Source organism: Branchiostoma floridae, chromosome 6 (genome assembly GCF_000003815.2).
Source record: "Branchiostoma floridae strain S238N-H82 chromosome 6, Bfl_VNyyK, whole genome shotgun sequence".
NCBI classification, from domain to species: Eukaryota; Metazoa; Chordata; class Leptocardii; order Amphioxiformes; family Branchiostomatidae; genus Branchiostoma; species Branchiostoma floridae.
Window position 1 is genome coordinate 9,454,398 of NC_049984.1, and position 26,569 is coordinate 9,480,966.

A 26,569-nucleotide genomic window follows, 5' to 3' on the forward strand; every position below is an offset into this window, starting at 1 on the left:
ACGCTTTCGATCAGTCCTCTGATCCTTCTCAAGTTGAAATGACCCAGAGCCTAAGTCACGATGTGGAGAATTACCTCTATGAAATCCAGAATTGTGCAGAGATCTGACGTGGGGTGGGAGGCGGTTGCATGTGGAAAATTGCTTACTACTCGAAATTTCAAGGGATCTTCGTGGAAGAAACTTCAACAAAAGTGTATCCCTCTTTGATATATGTAAAATACACTGACTAATATTTTATCTAATTGATTTCAAATGAGAAGATTCCAAGCTACCCCGATGGAGTGAGTTTGTGGCCCATAACCACTGACGTAATGAATCAAAATCTCAATAATTTTGCATTCCGAAAAGAAATGAAACGTTCCTTTCAACATACCACAATGAAACTGCATTTGCATTTTGAAACTCATTAAGTACAATTTTATTAACAGACACAGACCTGACAAAAATCAGTAAACTGGATGCTGCACCAATTAGAAAATGAACACATTATATCAGCAGGCATCTATACGTTTAAGGGCTTACTGGTGCAATAAATTACGAGAACAAATTGAATAAACTTTGTACGTCAACGTACAGAACAAGTGTTGTTCACATGAACATAGGACTTTATAACACCAGTGGTAATCAGATACTCCACTAATTCCTTAGTAGCGAAATGGACAATTGTTTTGAGTATCGCCCCTTCAAAAGTTTGCACAGACCATCAAGTCCGGACCTGCACCTGATCCTTTGTACCTGTACCTGAATTTTCTGTTCCAGTACCCACCCCTAGTTCATACCATTGAAACTGTTCTGAAACTCATCTGGTAAAAGTTTTACCTACACAATATAAGTAAGCGAAAGACCAGCTTTTTTTAAAAGCTCTTGTTTTTGTACCAAGGAGGTTTTGATAAAAGCTTTACTAAACGATATCCTGAAATCTAATCATAATGATTATCACAGCTTATCTATTACACATTTTTTCACAGGTATTTTTGTTTGTTTTGGTTCTAGCTTAATTAAAACTCTTGGGAATTCTTTGTTTTGAGAATAGGTAAATTCAGGTAAATTCTAGAATCTTACAACTCAGATTTCAGACTTTGTAGAACTATCAATACAACAGTTTTGTACATGTTTTGTGGTGTATGTGCAGGTCTGCAGAAGGCCCGTGTGAAGGCTCAGTCTAACAACAACACCAAGGAGGAGGCAGAGATCTGTAACCAGCTGGGGGAACTTCTCGCCAAACATGGTAAGAACCTGAGTAGTATTCTTTTCGATAACATTTATGCTAAACTCAATCACAAAAGAAACCCATCATGTACAGTTATGTCAATCATACTATCTGTATGCTGAATGCAGACTGAAAAGATTCAGTCTTAATCATATAATCACCAGGTGTATTTTGCCAGCCAGTAGGTACCCATTATGAGTAATGAGGCTGATTAACGTGGTCGAGGCACCTCCTCGAGCACGGGACCCCCGTTTTACGTCCCTCCCGGAAGACGATTTCGTGGAAAGCTTCGTGAGGCTACAGCAATCCGGACGTCCTTGGTTGGTCTCCCATCCAAGCACTGTCCGGACCGTCGCGTTGCTTAACTTCCGAGATCGAGGGATCGGGTGTACCAACGCGCCACGCGGCCGTAGCATACAATCGGAAAGTCAATTCAGATAAGTAAATTAAGGTTAGACGTCCAGGTAATGTTACTAATAAGATATGCAAGATAACATAGTACATGTACATCATCGACCAGAGGTCGGGACCAGGCTGGTACATGTATATGCAAGATAACAGTTACTCAAGCAACAGTTAGTCAACCAATTGTTGTGCGAGCCTGGTTATGCTGCAAGTCATACAATTGGTTTTAGGAAGGACACCCATAGTATTAAAAATTATGTATGTTGAGTATGTCTTGTCAATTTGTATACCAGCATGTTTAAGGACTGCTTTTTCTAAAACCATCTGGGAAATAATCATGGCGTTGTAACCGTTGTTTTACTCAAAGTTATTGCATTCCTTTCCAGGTGAATATGAGGAGGCTATAGAAGAACATCGTAATGAGCTCCACTTGTCCGACTCCATCGGAGACATCTTGGGCACCGCCATCGCTCATCGTAAAATCGGAGAGTGCCTAAGCAGCCTGGATCGCTTCGAGGATGCGGTGAAACACCAGAAGTCTCATTTGCGGCTGGCGAGGTCCCTGGCCAATCACGTGGAGGAGCAGCGTGCCCTGGCGACCCTGGGCAGGACGTACCTGCTGCAGGCTGACAGTCTGATGGGGACAGAAGGGGCCACGGCCGCTCTGATTAAAGCTCAGCAGGCCTTCCTGAAGAGTCTGGACGTGTGTGATCTGCTGAGGGATGTGGTACCCATCAGGTCTGCTTATTTAAAGCATGTAGCTTACAAGTTATACTTATAACTCAGACATAGGATGAATCCAATGATAAATGCTAATTTACCAGCTAGTTTTTTGTGTGAATAGTCAAAGAACATATGTAGCTTGATACAACCAACACATTTGTATCACTTAAGATACCAGACCAACCATGGGTTAAAGCGTCCAAAGGCTGAGGGCAATCCAAACCGCAAGATGGCTGAAGCTGAGGGTGATTCGAAATATACTATTTCCGATCCTACCACGATGTGAAACACACATTTCAATTCCAATGTCTAAATTTGACAGTAGCGCATACGTGAAGGATTTTAAATTCTCAATCACCTGATGTTCAAACGTTTATTTTTCAAGTGACTACAACGAGATGAGAGCTCGTCTGTTCCTGAACCTGGGAATTGTGCTGGACAACAAGGGAGATGACTCTGGGGAATGGAGGGCCTTCATCAAGAAGTGTATCTTCATCTGCGAGTAAGTTCTTATTGTTTTGTGCTACAGAAAGGTAACAGATATGGATTCATAAGTCTTTTAGCTCTATCCAAAACTGTTCAATGTAACTTTTGTATTCTAAACAATGTTCAAATACCGTAAATGTTAATTTAAGTTCTTGGGGAATTACTATCGCAGTAGCGGGAAAAAGGAGTGTTCTTGGTGGTTTTAAGTTCGCGGTAGCGCCATAGACTGTAGTCACATACTGTAATGGAAAAATGTTTGCAGTGGTTTTAAGTTCACGGTGAAGTGGCTACCATGAAAACCGCAAACATAAAACATAAGAACATTTCTGCACTTACATTAGTTGGTGTAACATTTAAATTTAAATTCAGGAAGCACAAGCTGCTAGAAGACCTGTATCGTGCCCACTACACTCTCGGTGATATCTACCAGCGCAGGGGTTACCCTGCACAGGCCCTGCGCTCCATAGAGGCAGCACTGCAGTGTGCCAAGAAGATGAAAGACAAGTTCATAGAGAGTGAATGTCTGGCGAGCACAGCACAGATCCACCTCCATCTGGGAGACTGGTCGGCAGCCAAGCGGGCCCTCAGGAAGGCTTACAAGCTGGGCTCTCTGTTAGATAAGGACCGCCACAGGATCATTAGCTGTCTCAGGACAGGTTCGTCTGCTTAATAACTCAATGAGCCTCTTAAACGAGCTAACCAACCTGCTTTTCTTTAAATATGGAGAGTAAGAGCTTGATCATGAGTGATGATGGTAATTTTTAGTTTATACGTAAGTAGCTGTTTTAAAGTATGGGAACTCCTTCAACATAAGAGTTATTTTCTGTATTATGTTCACAGGGTGGTCAAGAAAATAAAGAAGGCATGTGAGGTCATTGGACTTGAAATCTGAAGTTGTATGGCAATAATGATCATGGAAATATTCCAAGTGCCCACATCTTCTCTGTCACAGATGAGCCCATAGTTGTTTATGCTGGAATAATGCCTGTTGTTTCCATAGCCATCAAGGGCTGTCAGCTGTTGCGTGAGCTGGGTGAGTTGGGTGAGGAGGACCACCAGGGCAGGATGTGTGTGTATGAGAAGCTAGGAGACACCAGTTCTGATCTGGGCCTGTACAGTAAGGCTGTGGAGTACTATAATAAACAGGTACTCATATCTTATGTTATGGTGTAAGGAAAATTAGTGGAAGTATCATGATCTACAGATGCAGGAGGAACTTGCAGGAAGAACTTAGTGATTAGATTCCAAGTGATATTGTGAGGCAAAACACCTACTGTAAATGGTTGACAATTATGAAAGAATCATTCAAATTGTCAGCTGTACAATTTATTTGGTAATACAAAGAAATGCACGACTTACTTACTTGACTTGTGTTGGGTGCTGTTATGTTCTTTCTCTGCTACCTGAACCACCATGGCTGCCCAGAAATGAAGGAGTAACAATACTGTAATTGAGGTGTGCCCACATGCCTTGTGTTTGATGATTTTCCCAGCTGTCCTGTGCACACAGCTCCAGAAGCCAGCCCGTCAGATGGCAGTTATTCACTACTCCCTGGCTGCCAGCTATGCAGACATGAAGGAGTTTGGCAAGGCAGTGGACCACTACAGACAGGAGCTTCAGTATAGGAAGGGCAATGATAAAGAGGTATTACAAACTAGTAAAGTAGTTATATCCCAGCCTTTTCTGTGTGGGCCACTGTTAGCACAAAATAATGTTTTTTACATCAGAAAAATATTGAATGTTTGCAAACTTTTGACATGCTCCTGAAGACTTTGACCCTGACAATATTGATTGGAAAATAAAAGATAAAATTTTCTTTTCTCTTTTAGGAGTGTAAGACCTTGCTGCTATTGGCCCAGGCCCTAGAGGATGATGGGAGTGGGTACAGCCAGCTAGAAACTGTATACCAGCAAGCTTTGCAGGCAGCAAGGCAGACAGATTCTGTCAAACTCAAGGTATTTATAAGTCTTTGAAATTTGCTTACAAACCTTCTTTACTCTAATATTTAGACATGACATTGTGTGCTGATGTTTTGCTGATGTTTTGTATTTGTACGACAGATCCGTGTGTTGAAACACTTCTGCATCGTACAAGAACAGTTTGGCGTAGACAGCGCGGACCTGCGGGAGGAGTTGAGCTGTGTGCGTGATGAGAGCGGCGTGGCCTCGGGGGATGAGAGCAGTGATGAGGAAGCTGAGTCAGACAGAGGAGGCAGTGAGTCTGTGGAGGAAGTGGACTTGTCTGCATCAGGTACGTCAGCATCTGGCCCTAGAAACTTTGATTTAGACATTAAGAAGAATGTTTGGCAGTCAAAGTAAAGATTTAAGTAATGTTCAAGGAAGCTTAGGTCTTCAGGATCCAGTATGGTTGTGTAATTCAACCACACTATCTAACTTTCCATAGAACATCTGTTAGGAGAAGACATTACTGGATTGGGTGATTAAGTGACTAACTCTGTAGTTCCCAGTGTTTTGATGTGTTCATTTTACCATGTCCTCTCCACCACAGATGACTCTGAGAATGAGGAGTATGATCGAGGCACCACAGGGAGGGCCAGGAAGGGTTGGGTGAGTACTACTATCTAGCATGCATGTTTCTTTGAGGTTCTCATTTTCGTTATCTTTGTATAAACGTTTTATCCAACTTTATTTCTGTCATTTTTACCCAGGGTAGTCCACTCAGTGCTTTAGATTGCTTTGCAGTGGAGCCCCGCATAAAACTTTCTGTGTTCCCAAGTCCTGGTTGCAATAATGTATGAAAAAAACACACTTTCTCCATTCCAGATGAACCGTAAGAATGAGAAAGGGGAGTCCATGTTACACAGGGCCTGCATCGATGGGAACCTGAAGCTGGTGAAGTCGCTGGTGGAGCAGGGACATCCTGTCAACCCTCGGGACTACTCCGGCTGGCTGCCACTGCACGAGGCCTGTAACCATGGATACCTAGGTACACAACCTGCCTGGTGATATTATTCCATATATAGATACAGATGGCACTAGGTCATTTGGGGTCACAGTCTTCTATTGTGACTTTCTTTCACAGTATTTTTGCCCATCAGGATACCTTAGAATGCACCATTTTAACTTAAAATTCACAAAAACTCAAGGCTTGTAAGTACCCATGGATACCTAGGTACGCAACCTGCCCACAGATATCATTCCAGCATGTTTGGGGACAATACATTCTGCTTAACCATTAAGCTGCCAGAGGGACAGCTCAGGACATGATCTCAGTGGTACTGGGTTTGACCCATGACCTCCAACCTTAATCCTTGTAAGTTCCGTCGTAAGAATATGTTCTACTGCCAAGGAGGTTATGTCTTCTGAGATTTTACTTTTGTAGAAGGATAGCTCAAAAGTTTATAAATGCATTTTCATTGTTTTTTATCTTGTTGGTACAGTTGCAGCCTTACAGATCCATATGTTTACTCATTTTTCTGTACAGACATAGTTGAGTATCTTGTAGACCACAGTGCAGCTATCAATGATACTTATTTCTCTGTACAGACATAGTGGAGTATCTGGTAGACCACAGTGCAGCTATGAATGACAGAGGAGGGGAACACTGCGAGGGGATCACCCCCCTGCATGATGCAGCCATCTGTGGACATGGGGACATCGTGCAGCTGCTGGTCAGCAAAGGGGCCAATGTGCTGGCCAAGGACGATGAGGTGACCAACTCACGCTTGAAGTTAACATCCTAGAGTTATATTTTCACTCGTGTCAGTTTATTTGTCAATTTCTTGTTTTGTTTGCCTGTTAGTTTTTGGACAGGTTTTCTAGTCGTATTGCCTTTAGTCAAGCAAGAGGTGAAGAGCTTTCTGGAAAAATTCAAATATGGATCTGTGGATTTTGAAAGGACTTTTCCATGTCAAGTTGAATAAAAAGATGCTATGATGGTTTTATTGCAGGGCCGTACCCCCCTTGATGCCATGGTTAGTTGGAGACAGTCCTATGAGAAGGAGTTGGATGAAGAGGCTCTAAACCTCGCACTCAGGACTGAGAGGGTCCTGAGAACAGCCATGAAGGAAGGTTTGTGTATCCCATTGTGCACTTATGAAGAACTTGGCAGTTCATGTGCAATGTTTCTACATGTGCAATGTTTCTACATGTGTATAGATATTCCTTGTACATTCCACAGAGTTTACTACAAAGGTGTGACGACTGGAGGATTTTCTAGTTGGTTGTATACTTCACACTGTGGGTTTTGTTTGTTTCAACATTAATGGCTTTATAATTCCATCCACAGGAAACCCCCCTGTAGCCCCTCTCCGGTCCAGAGCAGCCCTCCACGATGACCTCTTTGATGATGAAGACACAGAATCTGCCAACCCTGACCTTGCAGTACCACAACAGGTCTCTAGGAGGCAACCTCCAAGCAGGGAAGGAACCAACAGCAATAGGAGAAAGGAAACGGGTAGAACATTGCAGAGAAGTAGACCTCAGGGCCAAAAACAAAGGGTTGACAAAAGAAGCCATGTCTTTGGCTGTGTTGAGTCAGATGACAGTGAAGCATCCAATGATGTTGACTCTTATTCAGGTAGAAGTTTAAGCCAAAGTCAGCCAGTATCTGACATAGACACATTCCAGTCTTTCTCAGGAAACAGCACACCTACCTCAAGCCAGGTACCCAGGGAGGAAGAGTATGAGGATGATTTTGTCGAACTGAGACCGGCAAGAACTAAGCAGAGAAATAGGGTTGTTCGTACAAGAGCGGTCAATGATCATGGTTTGGAAGAAGAAAGATTTGGTTCTCGGTTAGAGCCAGAAGTACATTTAGGTCATAATCTCCAAGAGGAGACAGATACAGTATCGTTATTAGACGACCCAACAAACGTGTACCAACAGGCCATGGCTTCCGTAGGGCGTAGTGCTGTCAGGCGTGAACTCTCACAGATCTCGCAGCGACCGCAAGACCAGGAGGAAGCCGTGCCCAACCACACGCCGGCTCTTATCAATGAGGAGGACTACACGGGAGGGGATGATTGGTTAGTCGACGATGTCGTCCAGAGGCCGGCAAAGCGCCAGAAGCTGAGCTGTGATTTCAGTGAAGGAAACCAGACCAGAAGTGTCGGCAGTAGAAAACCGTCCACTGGGAGTGGTGGAGAAGGGGAGGTCAGTAGTGATGCAGGTGTTGCCAGTAGAACTCAGACTCGAGGGGGCTCAAGTAGCAGAACCACTGGTAGAAACCGGCTGAGTCGCCCCAAGAGACAAACCCAGCTGACCCTGACCGGTATGGGGGTGAGACAACAGGACAGGAGACAGGATTCCAACATGGTGGATCTAACAGAAGGGTCGCAGGTGTTCCAAGGCTCTGTCTCACGAGAGGACACTGTTGTCCCAACTCCCCAGGTGCACAGTGCAGCGGCTGCACAGGTGCCCATGAGGTTGAGGGTGAAAGTTCAGGACAAGACCTTTCTCATACCCATTCCTAACAGGTACATGTTTCCACACTGTGTTACTTATGTGTAGATGCTGTAGTAGGCAGTTTCTACCTATAAAAGTGAATCCATGGTGATGTTCTGCAGTGCGGAGAACTGTTGATCGAAAATCCAAGTGAGAATATATTAATTCACTTGTATTTTAGCCATTTTTTCTATGCATAGTAGAAAGCCTTTCTACATTTCATAAAACATTTTGTATCTGCCAATTTTATTCAAGCAAGATGTCTTACTCAAGTAGATGCACAAAGAAAACAAACTTTACTGCCCCCAATTCCAATATATCGCAAGACTTGAAAGATTTTATTCTCCTGCACCCTTTAAACCTCACAGTGACAGCAGTAAGTCCATAGGCTGGCTGGCTGAGCAGGCTTCTCAGCGCTACTACAACACGTGTGGCCTGCGCCCCAGGCTGGCGCTCCACACCAGGGAAGGGGCCATGCTGGAGGCTCATGATGCCATCTCTGACGTGCTCTCCACCAATGAAGAGGTGAGTTACATAGGAAGTAACCAATGAGCAGGCATATTACATACATGCTGGAGGCGCATGATGCCATTTCTGACGTGCTCTCCACCAATGAGGAGGTGAGTTACATAGGAAGTAACCAATGAGCAGGCATATTACATACATGTAAAGCTCTATTTAAGGAAGTGTCTCGTGCAAAGGCTAATGTACTATGAGGCACACCAGTCAGTCAGAGATGCATAAAAGTGCTAGATACAAAGCAGGAAATTTTTTTTTAATACATGTACATGTATATGTCTCCTTCCCCAGGTTGTTGCTAGTGTCCAGTCCTGGGACTTACCCCCACTCCCAGAGAGGTACATCAAGGCCTGTGAGAACTCTAACTCAGGTGAGACACTGCACACCTGTCTTTCCCAATGCTTACATGGAGGTATTCAGAGTTATGTTGACATAGATACTACTACAACAATCAGTTGGGAAGCTTTAGAATTGAATATTCTCATACAAAACAATGGGGAAAGTTTCATGTACAATGTATGCTGCCCCTTTGTTTTCAAGTTACATTTGTGAAATAAGAAAGAAGCAATCCCTTGGATATTTATGTTGTAAAGCCCAACACATTTGACTGGCCTGCTCTTGTGAAAGTTGAGTTGTTCAGCTCTTACACTTAGGGTGGGTATTGGTACTGGTACACCATACAGATACAAAACCTTTTTTTCTTGTTGGACCAGTCTAGAAACACTGGACCTGAAAAAATCATTATACCGGATGTTCGACTGATTCCAAAATGAACAGATTATACCTGCAGCTGTTTAGGTCTTTTGGGGCTTACCAATTCAAAAAATTACAGATGTGAAGTAGGGGAGAGTTGAGTAATTTTTCCAAGCTTCTACAGTCGAACTTGATCTAAAACAGAGGATACTGCACCAAACAGAATCCAGAAATGGACCATTGTTTTGAATATTGCCCATTCACAAGTTTTCACTGATAATTAGGTCCAGGTTTAGGTCCGGACCTAGACCTGATCTTCTGGGCCCGTACCATACCTGTACTTGAATTTTCTTCACTGTTACTCACCCCTACTTACACCTGTCCCCAGCTGTCCATCCCAGAGTGCGTGCCCTGTGTGAGTCCCAGCAGACTTCAGCCAGCCTGAGTGCCTCCAGTCTGGGCCTCCGTCTGCCCCATCTCTCCCCCCTGCTCAGTGCACTGCAGTGTCAGTACTGCATCAAAACTCTGGTCCTGGCTAGCAACAGGATTGGGGACAAAGGTAGGACAGATAATTAGGGACTTACCAGCTCATAGTGTTAAGGGGGCACACACCAGTTTATTTGGGGGTTCAAATGGAGGCGGCACACCCTCAAGTCTAGCGACCATCTCTTCCAGGGAATTATCCTGAAGGAAAATAACTGTATATGGGGTGAGAGGATATACCTTCAGCTTCAAGACCAACTGAGTTTCGATCCTTCAACTTCTCTAATTTTGAAAAATTACAGGGAAAAAACATTATTTTCATGTCAAAAATGATGCACAAAATCGGGCATTTTCGCATTGGATAAAACAGATGAAGAAGATTTTTCCGGCAAGCACGACTGATACTGCCAGAAAGAGGAAAATCTAAAGACTAATCCAGCCAATTATAAAGAAAATTCTAGTACTACAGTTTTTTTAATCATCCACGGCGCGCGGCATTGCAACTTTGCTTGACACAGCGCTTCAGAGGTAAATCTAGGTCACCGGCCTCTTTACATTCAGGCGTAGGGATATCCCGGAAGCAACGCGCGGACCAAAACACAATTTGCACCAAAAACACACCATTTCCTACGCTTTTCAGCCATGTAACCGTTTAATGTCATTTCGCAGGAAATAATGAGAAATGTCAACTCAAACATGGGCCCTCGGAAGCCTTTCGTCACTTTTTGGTCGCGGACTACCACGGACCCCGGTCGCGGAAGAACTGGGGTGTGCACCGTTAATATATGCAAATTATGATTAATATCGTCAATGACTTTAAAAAGTTATACTCTATAATCATGCCAAGTTTGACTTGTCTGCGACTTTTCTTTCTCGAGTAACAGGTGGTTGAAAGTTGCGGTGTCGGAAGGCTGTTTTTGCGCCTCCAGGATGGTATACCATTCAATGCGCATAATAGCAATTACGTCACAATGAGCTTGTCCTATGGAAGAGGTTTTAGGCTATCAATACGTGCTAAATAAAGAGTTATGGCCATGAAAAGGAATGACAGAGGGGTGCTGGTGTGATGGAGCACACTTTCCTCCTATTTCTGACTGGAACAAACGGTGTAAACCTCTTAGAGCATATTTGAGTTCGTGACGTCACAATACCTGCCGCTGGCCTATGTTCTGAAGTGACAACGATGCAGTTTTAAGTTCCGCGCTATAACGGAAAGCACTTGAAATGTTAATTTTTGGTCATATCGGGTAGAGAACAGACCTAGCTTTCCCGTCCAAGCGTTTCCGTTGGCAAGACGCCTTTTATTTCGTAGAAAAATGAAGTTAAATGTTGTACCTTTGGTAAAGATGGAGGTCTGTGCTGCACTTCTTGCGGCTATGAAGGTATAAACGGGCATCTGCTAAGATAAGGCTGTACAGTTTGGTGTCGGTCTCGGTGAGATAAAGAAGCCTTGGGATGTGTCTTCGGATTAGTGCAACTTATTTGTGTTAAGGCCGAGAACTAGCGCCACACCGAACTTGACACTTGATTCGGAAGGAAAGTGCGAAAGTGACGTCATCGGGGCCTTTTTTCATTGGAAAATGCCTGCTTCTCAATGTAGGAGCAATTGTGAACGCTCAAATGCGATTTCAAAGTGCCCAAGAGGTACTGTAGTTTAAACAACAATGTTTCGGTAGGTTTTATGCAATCTATGCTTAGCACACACACTTCGAAGGCTATGCGACCGTGTTTGGGGGGGGGGGGTGCGTGGGAGGGGGGCAAATCCACCCATTATATGACAGTGTAGAATCATATCAAAACCTGCGAAATCCGGCTTTTTTTCAGTCAGATACGATCGGGGCTATACACTTTCATGGGAAAAATGCAATTTGTTGGCTATTATCACTAATACTTTTTTCAGGATGGGTGCTTTTAAGGGGGCACACACCAGTTTATTTGGGGGTTCAAATGGAGGCGGCACACCCTCAAGTCTAGCGACCATCTCTTCCAGGGAATTATCCTGAAGGAAAATAACTGTATATGGGGTGAGAGGATATACCTTCAGCTTCAAGACCAACTGAGTTTCGATCCTTCAACTTCTCTAATTTTGAAAAATTACAGGGAAAAAACATTATTTTCATGTCAAAAATGATGCACAAAATCGGGCATTTTCGCATTGGATAAAACAGATGAAGAAGATTTTTCCGGCAAGCACGACTGATACTGCCAGAAAGAGGAAAATCTAAAGACTAATCCAGCCAATTATAAAGAAAATTCTAGTACTACAGTTTTTTTAATCATCCACGGCGCGCGGCATTGCAACTTTGCTTGACACAGCGCTTCAGAGGTAAATCTAGGTCACCGGCCTCTTTACATTCAGGCGTAGGGATATCCCGGAAGCAACGCGCGGACCAAAACACAATTTGCACCAAAAACACACCATTTCCTACGCTTTTCAGCCATGTAACCGTTTAATGTCATTTCGCAGGAAATAATGAGAAATGTCAACTCAAACATGGGCCCTCGGAAGCCTTTCGTCACTTTTTGGTCGCGGACTACCACGGACCCCGGTCGCGGAAGAACTGGGGTGTGCACCGTTAAGTAGTTCATCAGTGCTGCTGTTCCTAATGCTCTGTATTAGTAAGAACATTCAGCATCATGGATTCTTTCACAGGGCATATATTTACAACTGTATGGTACTTTCAATTATAATATCTTGTCTTCTACATTTCTTAACTGCTAAAAATGCAACATAAATGTCTTAAATGTAGCAAAATAAAATGTTGAACTGTTTGCCTATGTTATTTTATTGCACAAAACTCACTAGCACATATACAGGTATAGAGCATGTGTAGATTAACTGAAATGCAAGCTGTAAAGATTGATTCTTTCAGAGTCTTCATACTAGGCTAACCCAACCTTTGTTCCTCCCTTGACTTCCCCCAGGTGCCCATCTCCTGGCCTCAGCTGTAGTGACCCTGCCCAGCCTGGTCCAGCTGGACATCTCCTGTACCGGACTGACCCATGCCGGACTGACCACCATGGCAGAGGTGCTGGGAGGAGACCAGGGGACCACAGGGCAGCAGAACATGGCCCTGCAGTCTGGGAAACCTCTACAGGTATATATCAGTTGTATATAACATGGCTTAACACTGCTGACAGGAGGGATTTTTTTAATGTCAATTATCTTCAGTTCCTAAAGGAATGTTTGAATGATATTCAGCACCAAGGACAGGCAAAACGCCTAGAGTAGTACCATTGAAATGTGGGGTGACCTGTATTGTGTATTTAGTAAATGCAGGCAATCAGCTACTAATTAACTTTTTAATTTTAGCATACCACACACTGCATTGTATTATACTTGTGTACAGTTAGGCCACGTTGATTTGATTATATGGATGACATCAGCGCTCGCACCAATTTTCGGCCATTTCCAAAAAAAAAAAAGTTTTCGACCACACAATAAATTGTGCAAAGCAGCTGTAAAATGAGCACAAATATTCCGTAGATTGAAAAAAAAGTATCAGAAAACAGATAACTAATGTCATTGAATGCCAAAATGAATCTAAAGTCAAAGAATAAGATGTGAAAGGACAGAAAGGAAAAAAATCTATTCTTGGTTGGGGGAGGTACCAGTACAGAAAATTCAGGTCCAGAGGATCATTTCCAGGTCCGGACATGAACCTGGACCTGATTATCTGTGGAAACTTGAGAACTGGCAATACTCAAAACAATGGTAATTGGTCAATTTTGCTACAAAGGAATCTGTTTGGTGGATTATTGGACTCCCACTGCATTTTAAAATCCCATCTCCATGTAATAAAGGCTAACTGTCTCTGTACCTTTGACTGTAGAAACTTGGTTTAATTGACTATCAACACTACTTGACTTCGCTCTTGTTGTCTTCCTGGCCCCCCGGTTGACCCCAAATGGCTGCCGACATAGTGTGTCCATTTTGTAATTGGCGAAACCTGTTCCTCTGTTTTTTTTTCAGGTCTGTTTTTTCGGATTGGTCCAAGAAGAAAAAAAAATGTTTTGCACCCGTATGATGTACTGGTCCCTACACCTAACTGTTGGTATACCATACTATGTGTGTTTAGTCCTATGTTCAACCTTCCTGGCCACTTTGATTTCATACTGAAGGCAACTTTTTTTTTTGGCCAAACTTTTTTTTTATTCGCTCGCTCGCATCAGTTTTGGAGTTCCCGGAGGATGTCATCCATATAATCAAATCAACATGGCCTTACACATACTAGTATCAAAAGCTAGTAACCAGGGAAATCTGTGACCGAGTTAGAAGTTAAAATAAGTCAAGTTGCAAGGACATAAATTGCTTTGATATGAAACAAAACCATTACAAATGCATTAAAGAAGCTTTTCTTATCTCAGCACCTGGAAGATCTGAACCTTGGTTTCAACTCACTGGGAGACAGCTGCACTCTGCCCCTGGCCAGACTTGTGCAGGCATGCCCCCTACTGACGGTACTGCATCTCCAGTCCTGCTGCCTGAGTATGAAGGTTTTTCAGCAGCACCGCAGACAGCTCATGGATGGGCTGAAAGGTTGGGATTGTTGGCTGGTGTGTGTGTGTGTGTGCTAAGCTCTTTTTTTTTCTTTCTTTGATTTTGCAAAGGACATTTCATCACTGATTCTTAACTTTATTTCTTCTCCCTTTTCATTTGTCCCATTTTCTGTGTGTGTGTGTGTGTATGTGTGTGTGTGCGGAAGGAAACTAAGCTCTTTTTTCTTTGATTTCGCAAAAGACATGTTATCAACGATTTCTTCTCCATTTTCATTTGTCTCATATTCTTTTTGAACCAAACTTGTTCTGTTATCCTCCAGGAGCCCTGCACCTCCAGACCCTGGACATATCCCACAATCCCCTGGGCTCCACGGGGGTGGAGCTGCTGCTGAAGTGTCTGGCGCAGGATGTGGTGACCTCACTTGACCTCCGCGGAGTCATCGCCACCTCCAGTAACAACCACCTGGCCAGACATGTCTCCTTGTACCTCGCTCAGGTAAACTTGGAGTGGTCACCTTTCATCATGCATTGATTAATTCTGAATCTTACAGGACAGTTGTTTAGCCTTTTCCCTGCTGTCTAACCCTGTGGCCGATACAAATGTGGGGCCGAACAGCTACTGTAAAATAACTAAATGCAGAAATATTTGCGGTGGTTTTATGTTCGCTGTTATCGTGAGGCCGCTTCACCGCAAACTCCAACCATTGCGAACATTTTTCTTAACAGTATGTGACTACAGTGTATGGTACTACCGCAAACTCCAAACTACTGCGACATTCCATATAATATCCGCAAACTTGAATGCATTTACAGTACCTAAGCAAGTTGAAGGTTGAGCGGTCAGTTGCAATTACATTCCAAATAACAGAAAAGGACTAGTCCAAATGAAAAATAAAGAGCAAACTTGTTGAAAATATTTGTGTTGATGTGTAACCCATGGTGTTGTCTTTTACAGCCTGACTGTGTGCTGAAGCACCTGAGTGTGGCTGATAACTACCTGTGTGATGACATGCTGGGGGAGATTACCAGGTCAGGAGTCAGATAGATAGATGGATGGATGGATAACTGTGAACTATGAAAGTGGATAAAAGTGCTATTTTGTTTCACAATGTCAGTTCAGCAAAAGAAGATTAAGCTGCAATTTCAAAATGGTTTTGGTCTTTGCTATTTGATACCTTACTGGATGGTTCGGTATTGTATGCATTCTATGTGAAATGCCAACATGTTCTTGATGTAAGAATGAAGGAACTTGGTGTGAGAATGAAAGAACAAAAGAAACATTGCATTGGAAATGTCAATGAAGGTTAGACATCCAGGTAATAAGATACGCCAAAAAGCAGTTACTCATTGAATTGGATATGACTTTGGAAACAGTTAGACGTTTCAGACACCATCAGTGTCTTTTGTCAGTGAAAGTGACACTCTTTGAAAAGTACATGCTCGACAGTAACAGTTCTGGTTCTGTGCTAACACTGTTCACTGACAGCAGATTTTCCCCACTGTTCCTACAGAGCCCTGCAGTCCAACCCCACCCTACAGTCCCTACAAGTGTCCACCAACTGTAAGCTGGGGAACCAGACGCTCCAGACCATCCTTGAGACCGTCCAGTCAGGGGTACCTTTACAGGAGCTGGACATGTCAGGCTGCGGACTGACCGCTCCCCTCAGCAACACAACCCTGGATCTGTTAGAACAAGCCACTGTAGGGCTCAGGAAGTTAAGGCTGTGTGGGAATAATCTGAAGAAAGGGGACAAGGACCAGGTTGTTGATCTGTGGCGTATGAAGTGGGGAGGGAAAGCTGTTGAGTATGTGGAGAGAAGCAGCTGCATGCTTGGTGTGGCAGAGGAGGGGTAGGGAAGTGGAGTCTGTACTATACTTGAAGACATCCAGGCCAGTCTTTGCATTAAAAGGACAATAAAGCAAATCACTGTTATTTCTTATAACCCCATCTTACAAAGTGTCTAATATGTTACAAATTTGTCAAATGTGAATGGACAGTGTTTGCGATGCCAACTTCTTGCAAGCTCTCAATATCATGTTGATATTGAATGACAATGTGATATTACTATCACCAGATGTTAAGTTCTGAAGTGTTCAGCTTGTAACACCAAAGAGGTTCATCATTGTATATTTTGAAAAAGTATGTGTATGTATATATATTAAGGTAAAGTATATAATGCAGAAATGAGATGAATTTTGCAAGAACTTGCAACAGTTCTTTGGTAATCTCAAAAGTGTAGACTTTTTTCTTAGAATTGATTCTCATGAACTAAAGTGAAGGATATTTCTTTTACAACCATCCTCAGGCAGTGACACTGATTAAACAGGATCCATTTAACATGTTTGGAACTTCGGTGGAATAAGAGTTATAAATCTCATGGTTAGACATTTCATCCTATAAGTAACAGCTAAGCAAAAGATTCCTTTAATTTGTACATGACAAATGCATTAACAGTGGTATTCTTGGTTGATTTAACGGAATCTAACATGAACATATGTTCTTATTGGATATTACACAAATAAATTTGTGTTTTGCCCACCTGTGCACCGTGTACTTTGTTGTCACATGAACTGCTAAGATAACGGCTTCCGTATTACTAAGGATCCTGTATGTCATTCTACAACTTAATTTTTTAAGAGGGGTTGCCCTGATTGTACCAACATTTCTGCCTCCAGTACAGATAAGAAAGAATCTGTGTGGTTATAAACATCATGCACTTGAAAAAAAAATACAATTAGAAATAAGTATTTGTTCTTGTTCAGTAGAAACAGCAAGTAGGTGGCATGGTTGGAGTGAACATTTGATGTCCATTATTGAGTAGTCTCTGGTCGTTCCTCTCTGCTGCAGCTTCTAACTTTGCCGCTTGATCCGACCAGTACTTCTCACGGTCCTGGCGAATAGCTATATTACGGATTCCGTTGAGCCGTCGATACTCCGTCAGGTCTCCACGTAAGCGTGCAGCACGGCGAGAGTCAATGATGTCGAGGGCGCAAGAGGACGAGTGATTGATTGATTGGTAAGTAACGTTACAAGTCAAGTTTTTATAGTTTCAAACAAGTTCAGTGAATATCCAAATAGCAATACATGACGATAATACTGTCTTTAGAGTCCAAATGGAGTGAAGAAGTAGCTTTCGCATGGTGATACTGTGGTAGGTAATGTGTGGCCAATTTTTCGTCTTCCACCTATACGTAACATGCAACATGCTGAAATATATGTAATGGTCTCAGCTCCGCTATCTGAGAAAGGAGCTGCTGCTCAAATACTTTTATTCATCGGAATATCTGTTTTCAATACGCTCCCTTCCTCAATCTCAATGTCTCACATCCAGATTGACAGAAAAACAGTTTGCTTTAGGATTAACGTTACAATCGTGTCCAGTCACGCTCAATACGTTCATACAAGTCAAGTCAAAGTTTATTGCACAACATTTGTATAACGGGTACAATGTAAGGCAAACTTAGGTTACGTTATACTACATTATATTGTACATGTATAAGACAACTAGCAGTATACAAGTAGTATAATTAAGCTAATAACTTAACAATAGATGACGGCTATGCACTATTCGAAGAAACACAATGTGCAATGTGAATCAAATCCAGAATGAAAGTTCATGCAACCAGTGCGCCTGTCCTTGGTGCTGAACGGTATATCCGACCACAATCCTGCTATGTTGTGCCTCAATGAATATTGTGATAGGCATTATATTGAACAAACGAACTGGATTTCAGAAAAATAAGTCAACATACAGGCGTTTCCTTGGTTGGAAAAGTTATTTCGCCATCATGCGACGGTGCATACTGCACACAGTTCAGGAGCTCCGCCTAACGGCTAAAAATATAACTGCAGGAAAACCCCCACATCGAACAGCGGTAAATATAACATGAACCGCTAGGGGTCCTCATTGATACGCGCAGATGATTTTGGATACACTGCCCTGCGTACGAGGTCACTTCCGCCAAAACACCGGGTTGGCACCAGCTGGTCACACAGAAGCCACGGCTTACACAACAAAGCTGTCAACGGTTACATAACCGAGCTCTGTCTGAGAAGGGTACTATTTACAGTGACTGTCTGCATTTCCTCCTACAAGAAGGTGCAACCATGCCATGTACCTGTGTTACATCATGTACACCTGGTGCCACCTGTCCAGGTATTGTTCTGATGTTGGCTATGCTACTCACAGCTCCACAGTTTGTGTCCATGTCCAGTGGGATGTTCCGTTCTATCTCCAAAAAGTCCATTCATATTGATGCTAACCCCAAACAGCTGAACTATGGCATTGCTGTGTCTGATGTGGATGGGGATGGAGACTTTGAGTGGATTGTGGCAGGTTTCAGTGGCCCCAACCTGGTCCTGAAGTGGAACAGTGACACCAAGAAGCTAGAGAATCTTGCCATCGATGATCCCCATTCCAAGTTTTACCATCTGCGGGACCCACAAGGGCAGGCCATCGGAGTGAGTGCCTGTGATGTAGATGGGGATGGGAGAGAGGAAATCTATTTTCTCAATACCAACGATGCATTCGCTGGGAAGTCCTCCTACGGAGACAAGCTGTTCAAGTACAGGAATGGGAGATATGAAGATGTTTTCTCTGACAAGATAAACGCAGATGTTAGCCTAAACTATGCTGGGCGATCGGTCGCCTGCGTGGACCGTGAAGGTACGGGAAAGTACGCCATCTATGTGGCCAACTATGCCAGGGGAAGAATCGGACCCCACCGTCTGATTGAATTGGATGAGGAGAAAAGCGAGGTCTCGAAAGGAATCTTGAAGTTAAAGGATGTCGCTACTGAGGCTGGTGTTGCCAAGTTAACCGGGGGTAGAGGTGTTGTAGTGGGTCCAATTCTCAGTAATGCGTCGGATGTCTTCTGTGTCAATGAGAACGGAGGAAACTTTCTCTACATCAACCAGGGTGACGGGACATTCCAGGATCTGGCCCAACCAGTGGGAGTCTTGGACCCAAGACAACACGGTCGAGGTCTGGCGCTGGCAGACTTCAACGGTGATGGAAAAATGGACATTGTGTATGGCAACTGGCTGGGTCCTCACAGGCTTTACATACAGAGGGGGGAGCCAGACAAACCAGAATTTCAGGACATAGCAACGGAGGAATTTTCCAAACCGTCACCTATCAGGACCATTCTAGCTGCTGACTTCGACAATGACGGTCACCTGGAAGTGTTCTTCAATAACATCGTGCTGGATGAGGAGGAGGCCCCCAACAGACTGTTCAGGGTGAAGAGAAAGGATGACGGGAGTCTGAAAGTATCCGAGGTGGACATTGGGGATGCCCGGGAGCCGTATGGTTACGGGACAGGAGGGGCTGTAGCAGATGTAGATGGAGACGGTTCTCTAGAAGTTCTCCTGTCCCATGGTGAAGACACTGCCCAGCCCTTAACACTGTACAAGGTCAGGTCCTGGGTGGACCACAACTGGATTCGGGTCTTCCCGAGAACACAGCACGGCGGCCCGGCGAGAGGAGCAAAGGTGGTGGTGGAGACGAGCGATGGCAGGCGCCAGCTAAGGGTGATCGATGGAGGCTCCGGCTACCTGTGCCAGATGGAACCGGTCGCACACTTCGGACTCAGGCAGAGCGAGGTCTGGAAGCTGGAGGTCACCTGGCCTGATGGGACTAGGTTTGCCAGGAGGGTGGAGTCTGAGGAAAATAGAACAACTGTCACGGTGGACTATCCCACTGATGGGGATGCAGCACAGAAAGAAGAGTTGTAACACCTTCAGGCAAGAGAAAGGGAAGATTTATTTATGGCTGTTTGTTATGTAAATATTCAGTTTCAAAGGTAATAGCATAAGGCCATGTTGATTTGATTATATGGATGATTCCTCTGGGAATCCAAAAAACGATGCGAGCGTGCGAAGGAAAAAAAAGTGGGACAAAAACAAGTTACCTTCATTATGAAATCTAAGTGGTCAGGAAGGTTGAATAAGGGACTGAACACACAGAATATAGTATACCAAACAATAGATTCTTCATTTTTGTTCTTTTACATCTTTGACATTGGAATGTTCTTTGAAATTAGTATACATTTTCTGATACATATTTTTTCAATCCACAGCATATAATTGCTTGTTTTGAAGCTGCTATGTATGATTTGTAGTATGGTTGAAAACTTTTGGAAATTGATGCACGTGCGGATGTCATCCATATAATCAAATCAACATGGCCTAAGTAAGAACAGAGATAGAAAACAAACCTCCACATAGTAAGAATAGGGAAAGGAATGTAATTCTAATGGAATATGAACATATTTTAAAAGACTTTTTCTGTGTGGTGATGGTAACTACAATTTACATATCATGTCACTTGATAGCACACAACAAAGTACAATGCAATACAAGTATTAAGTGTCACAGTTTTTATTATTCACATTTTCTCAACTTGAGCATTGCAACAGTGCTGTACAAGTTTTCCTATCCACCTCTCACTATTACATTTGATCCAAAGTGGCCATATGGTGAGTTATTGTATAATTATTCACAGTCTTCATTGGCCCTAAAGCAGCACTATACAACTCTGTGGTACTAGTACACATGTAAAGGTTGTCGAGTCTTAATTTAAAACTGGTCCAAATATTTTGTACACGTTGCCTGGTGTCACCACATTCCTTACATTGATTGCAAAAGTGCACCTAATAATGTGACGCCTGCTGCACCAAGGCAGGTACAACGTACATTTGTACTTTAATACCAATCACTTAACTTTCCTTCTTCACAACTACTTCTAAAAATGACAACTTTCTGAAAGTTACTTTAATCAAATGTAGCATTCCTATATAATAACAGGATTTGAATTTGTCTGTTTACTTTGTACACTTTCTGCTGCTACATGACCTCTGAACACTAAACAGCCATATTAGTGATGTCTCCTTCAAACCACTAGCAGCATCTAGTTACGTAGCTTTACAAAAAAAATCACTTCTACTAACAGATCTAATTGGTAACTTGACAGATGTTTCAAACTGACAGATGTTTAAAGTATTGCTAATTGTTGTTCCTTAGAACATGTTTCTCATGTAGATATTAGATTATTGGTAATATTACTGTACATGTGCACAAATGGTCTAAGTTATGCTTAGCTGATTCAGTACTAGTAGTTACATGTTCGTTCAGTTGTAAATACTCTTCCATGAAAATATTGGTGCACTTATGAAATAAAGAAGTATGGAAAAAATAGGTATGCAGAAATATTACTAGAAAGAAAACATTGTGACAACTGCAATGTATTGTTCTCGTTTTTCTTAATAGTCCTAAGTTCCTGTATCAAGGTGAACTCGAAACGAACACTTTATTTACAAGAAATGAACAATGGAATGTATTGGCTTGCTGTGATCCAATACAATAATTTCTGATAATGTAAAACAATTTCTATCATACCAGTAATGCATAATCCCAAATAGCAGCAGAAAATAATCAACAGATGAATCAAATTATAATAACACAATAATATTAAAAACATCATAAATCAACAAACAGTTAATACAACTGTCACTTCACATAGAACACTAAGCACTGCAAGCATTGCATAGTAAAAAAAAGTATCAACAATCTTTAACATTAAGGACAAACAGTCTCTCTGTATCAGTTTTCAATCTTCATAACAAGTAATGTACATTTTGTAGTTACGACAATTGTGATCATATAAATAGCTCAAAGCTTATTTAAGATATAAACTACAAAGCAACATTCTGAAATAGAATTTTAAAAACCATTTCTAAAGATTTCATGCATAGCATGTCCATACTCTGTGGGTACAACACCTAGCTCAACATACTACAGTTCAAGAAGGATTTAGTACCTATTGAAATAGATTCCTACATTATCTTACAAATGTACACCACATAGTATCCTGTACAGGTAACATATCTAACCATATACTAATCAATCAATAATAGTATTATCAGTCATCACAAGAAGTATGTGGTGTATGTATTCAGACAAGAAACCAGAAATGACGTGACAACCTTAGATCCACATCTTCGTCATAAAAAGTCAACTGCAAAAATTGCTGTCTTCAGTGCTTTCTAATCCCTATTTTCACACTGAAAGGTACAGTTAAATTATGATTGCCATGCTTTGTCTAAATCACAACTGACACTATGTGCATCTATTCTAAATAATTATTTGTACTTCCATGTTAGGTTGGGAGAGAAAATTTAGAGCAGCTCACAGGAAATATTGCACACAGTCTGTCCTTAGGCTAGTTCTCTAAGAGAGTTTGGAGGAGCTGGGTGGAGAGAACTTCTCTAAGAGAGTTTGGAGTAGCTGGGTGGAAATTAAAGAACTTCTTTCCTAAGACAGTTTGGAGTAGCTGGGTGGAGAGAACTTCTCTAAGACAGTTTGGAGTAGCTGGGTGGAGAGAACTTCTCTAAGAGAGTTTGGAGTAGCTGGGTGCAGAGAACTTCTCTAAGAGAGTTTGTAGTAGCTGGGTGGAGAGAAGTTCTCTAAGAGAGTTTGTAGTAGCTGGGTGGAGAGAACTTCTCTAAGACAGTTTGGAGTAGCTGGGTGAAGAGAACTTCTCTAAGACAGTTTGGAGTAGCTGGGTGGAGAGAACTTCTCTAAGAGAGTTTGGAGTAGCTGGGTGGAGAGAACTTCTTGCGCAGGTACTTGAGGACGTAGAGCGGCAGACAGCTGACCAGTGTGATGACTGTCACCTTCCAGAAGAACGTCAGCGACAGGATGAAGCTTTCATCTGCAAACAAAAAATAGAATTTTTTTTCATACTCATAGCAGATCTTATTGAATTTTATATGAATTGGCTGATTTATTTCTTACACAATACCTACAGTATTATGTATGTCTTAATTATCACCTCCTCAGCCTACACAGTATTAACCCCAGGAACTGACACCTACAGGGGTCTGTCATCAAGCCATGATAGACATCTATGTACAAATATGCTTTGATTCTACAAGTTGCTATATAGTGCCCATTCACATCGGTGTTGACAGACTACTTGTACCAAACACTGCCCCATGAATACAATGGAACAGTCCAATGAGCCCCCAAGGAGGTTGAAAAGAGAGCACTGCAAGAACAAATTACACCTGTCAGATAAAAGGAGGTATCTCTTCAAAAACTTAAAGAACTCAACAACATTGCTTTACCAACAGTTAAAGACTCACCAAAGTATTCCTTGAAGATGGCGAGAGAAGCCACGTATATCCCCAGACTGAAGACCTCCGCGATGACCATGGCCCAGTGCCAGGTGCGGACTGTCAGCGCCACCATCAGCAGCTCCGTCAGGATCAGGGATGTGAAGGAGATGGCAACAATGTGCACAAAATCCGCATCAAACAACAGCAAGGCACCAAACATAATGATGCCACCTGGTGGAATGATGAGGAATAACAGCAATGATGATCAACATCTTAACCCAGGACAACAATGAAACTTTGCTTGAAGGAAATATATTGACAAAGAGCTCAGTTTAATACCCAACACTTGATATACTACTGTAAATGCATCTAAGTTCATGGGGATTAATTTTGCGGTAGCGGGAAAAAGGACTTTTCGTTGTGGTTTTAAGTTTGCGGTAGCACCATGCACTGTTACAGTAGTCTCTTACTGCAAAGAATACATTGTACATGTGAAAGTCCATTTCTTTGAAGGATTTCATTTTATTATGAATTCTTTTACTGCCATGGAAAAATGTTCGCGGTGGTTTTAAGTTCGCGGTTTTAAGTGGTCGCCGTAAAAAACGTGAACATTCAACCACACTACCAAAAAGGTAGGAAAGTTTTAGCTCGATAATTAGATGAGTAGAGAGCCATCTTCATACCTTGGTAAATACTTATAAGAACCCAGATGAAGAATGTCTTGAAGGACAGCGATCTTCCCTGAAGAAACATGGAATAAAGATCAGCCATCAAAATGATGAGGACAATTAAGTTAATACAATCAAAAGTCTCAACGGTGCATATCTACTTCTCTTCTTTAGTGCTTAAGTTCTTAAGTTGGAGAGGAATATTAGACATGCTTTCTCCCTAGACACTAATCAGCTCTCTTTGAGTAATACCAACTTTTCCCACACTTGGTAGGTGTATACAGAACACAACATGATCTGAAGTCCGTGAGGGCCATTTCCCCAATTTCACAAATTACACCTCTATACTTACATTTACAATGATCAGAGAAAGAAGAACAGAGCAGTAGTGGAACAGAGAGTGTACTAACTTTGGTCAGCTCCTTGTACAGTTCTGGATAGGTGATGGCTATCTGAGGGGTGACATCCTGGTCTAGCACCAGGGAGAACACAGGGAACATGGTGTACACTGTGGCATATCTGTAACAGGAAGGAGTAAGTTTGGGTTATACCTCAATGTGTGAAGAATTGTCCTATCAAAATTGTACTTCTAACATTTCTGTGGATAACGCCTAACCATTAAATCTGCTTCCAAATGAAGGTATCTACTACCATGGGTTCTATCTATAAGTAAGTTATTTCTGAAATAAAAAAAACTAAGCACTTTGCCAGACACCCCCTAATGTGCAGTGTGTCCAAAGTGGGCGGTCTCTACAGACTTGGGTGACATCACCAAAATTGTACGATTGGGACTAAAACAAAGTGCATGATGATCATGACTCCCAAGTGATGTTGTAGTGAGGACCGACAAACTAATGGAGAAAACATCCTCCCACGCAAGGACATTCAACAGCGAAACCGACTGTCTAGATGTACCCTAACTGTCACTCTTAGTTCCTGTGGGCGTCGCCCCAAACCAGATGTCAGCCAAACAGAGAATAGGCCTTTCAGTTTTCAACAGGGATCTTGCATATATAAGAGTACATCAAGATAGGCGGTTTCGTCATTGGATGTCCCTGTGTAGGAAAATGAGAGGAAATTACATAATATGGCCTAGACACAATCCTCTGTAGTCCAAATAGTACTGTCTTTTTAAAGTAAGAACTATACTCAGGCCAAGATTATGTGGGATTCGCTGCTTCTTGGAAGTTGTACTTTGTAAAACTTTCTCTGTGTAAACAGCAATTACATGAAAACTCAGATATTTGAACGTGCAGTATTATCTTTTGACTCCGAGCGAGCTCGCCGGAGTGAGTAAGTGAGTGAGTTATCTTTTGACTAAGCTGTGAAGATACACAATGACAACATGCTACGTCAGAATCATGGTAGACAAAATGAAGTTTTACATACCCCACCATGAGGAAGCCCTGGTACAGAGCCACAGAGACAAAGTAGAACACAGATGAGAACACCGCCTGAAACAGAGGGAACCAACAGTTAGCACTCACACATTCAACATTCTGCAAACTGTAAGGCTCTATATCTGATGTAGTCATTCTGACAAGTCATGTTTCCCCTCTCCCTCCCCCTCTCTATATTCCCTTTCTCTACTATGCTTTTCCATCTCCAGCCAAGGCTGTCCCTATCCCAGGTACTGATAACCTGGGTGTTGCACGTTATTTCTTCAGTTGATTATCTTCGATTGTTGCCTCTTTATGAATTAAGTTTTTCTTTGAAAATCAAACAAATTTAAGCATTACAGGCATTTGGGGGTGGCTCTTTTTTTTTTTCACTTCCTATTATTTGGTTATTTTTTTACCCATTAAATTTCCCCTTATCCCCATGACAGAAATTAAACGTTAGCTTTTTGTAGGGGAACCCAACAAAGATGCCACTATCTTATCCTACTTCCCCCCCCCCCCCCCCCCTGATCTCAGACATAAGCAATGTGCAGTTGGGTCAGTACGTGAATGGGAGACAGTCTGACTACCAAGAAAGGCTGGGTGCTGTAGCCAGTTCATACCAAAGTCTCTATAAAAAAATGGTACACACTTCTCTCTCTGCTAACAGAAAGTTTAAGGAAGTTAAACACACTACATGTATACTACCAGTGGACTGGCCCCCTGCTGTAGTGCTTAAACCTATGTGTGGTCACTGTGGCTTTGAAACGGAGATGGGCGCCGGGCCTGACGCATCTTACTGACGTATGGGCTTCCCTGCTACCAGAAAGTGCATGGGAGCTTAACATACTACACTACCAGTGAACTGGCCCCCTGATGTAGTATTTGCACCTATGTGTGGTCACTGTGGCTTTGAAACGGGCACCAGGCGCCAGGCCTGACGCATCTTACTGACGTATGGGCCTGACGCATCTCAAA

The 26,569-nt window shown here is 42.5% G+C and overlaps 3 protein-coding genes across 3 annotated transcripts in view; 2 read left to right on the top strand and 1 right to left on the bottom strand.

The window, feature by feature from the left end:
- LOC118417604 (tonsoku-like protein) overlaps nt 1-16,964 on the top strand; it is a 21,554-nt gene extending 4,590 nt beyond the window's left edge. The window contains 22 exon segments of the mRNA XM_035823203.1: nt 1,133-1,228; nt 2,002-2,353; nt 2,724-2,840; nt 3,194-3,480; nt 3,825-3,970; nt 4,317-4,329; nt 4,332-4,468; nt 4,654-4,779; nt 4,885-5,074; nt 5,333-5,391; nt 5,608-5,770; nt 6,331-6,494; nt 6,735-6,855; nt 7,073-8,261; nt 8,598-8,754; nt 9,040-9,118; nt 9,830-10,000; nt 12,850-13,022; nt 14,293-14,464; nt 14,745-14,920; nt 15,380-15,453; nt 15,936-16,964. Coding sequence (XP_035679096.1) covers nt 1,133-1,228; nt 2,002-2,353; nt 2,724-2,840; nt 3,194-3,480; nt 3,825-3,970; nt 4,317-4,329; nt 4,332-4,468; nt 4,654-4,779; nt 4,885-5,074; nt 5,333-5,391; nt 5,608-5,770; nt 6,331-6,494; nt 6,735-6,855; nt 7,073-8,261; nt 8,598-8,754; nt 9,040-9,118; nt 9,830-10,000; nt 12,850-13,022; nt 14,293-14,464; nt 14,745-14,920; nt 15,380-15,453; nt 15,936-16,278 — 4,505 coding nt within the window. The 3' untranslated portion in view covers nt 16,279-16,964.
- Nucleotides 16,965-18,351: 1,387 nt separating this feature from the next.
- LOC118418475 (cartilage acidic protein 1-like) lies at nt 18,352-20,170 on the top strand. Its single transcript, XM_035824417.1, has one exon. It carries the CDS (start codon nt 18,533-18,535, stop codon nt 20,159-20,161), a length of 1,629 nt encoding a protein of 542 aa, XP_035680310.1. The 5' UTR covers nt 18,352-18,532; the 3' UTR covers nt 20,162-20,170.
- Nucleotides 20,171-20,790: 620 nt separating this feature from the next.
- The window catches only part of LOC118418555 (probable phospholipid-transporting ATPase IIB), a 33,555-nt gene continuing 27,776 nt past the window's right edge, over nt 20,791-26,569 (bottom strand). Inside the window, exons 26-30 of the mRNA XM_035824552.1 lie at nt 25,602-25,666; nt 24,623-24,731; nt 24,228-24,285; nt 23,572-23,775; nt 20,791-23,138 (exon numbers count right to left, since the gene is read on the bottom strand). Of these exons, the coding sequence (XP_035680445.1) occupies nt 23,005-23,138; nt 23,572-23,775; nt 24,228-24,285; nt 24,623-24,731; nt 25,602-25,666 (570 nt within the window). The 3' untranslated portion in view covers nt 20,791-23,004. The remainder of the gene's footprint in view (nt 23,139-23,571; nt 23,776-24,227; nt 24,286-24,622; nt 24,732-25,601; nt 25,667-26,569) is intronic.

Coding starts and splice junctions, on each gene's coding strand:
- LOC118418475 (XM_035824417.1), top strand. CDS start 18,533: ATGCCATGTACCTGTGTTACATCATGTACACCTGGTGCCACCTGTCCA.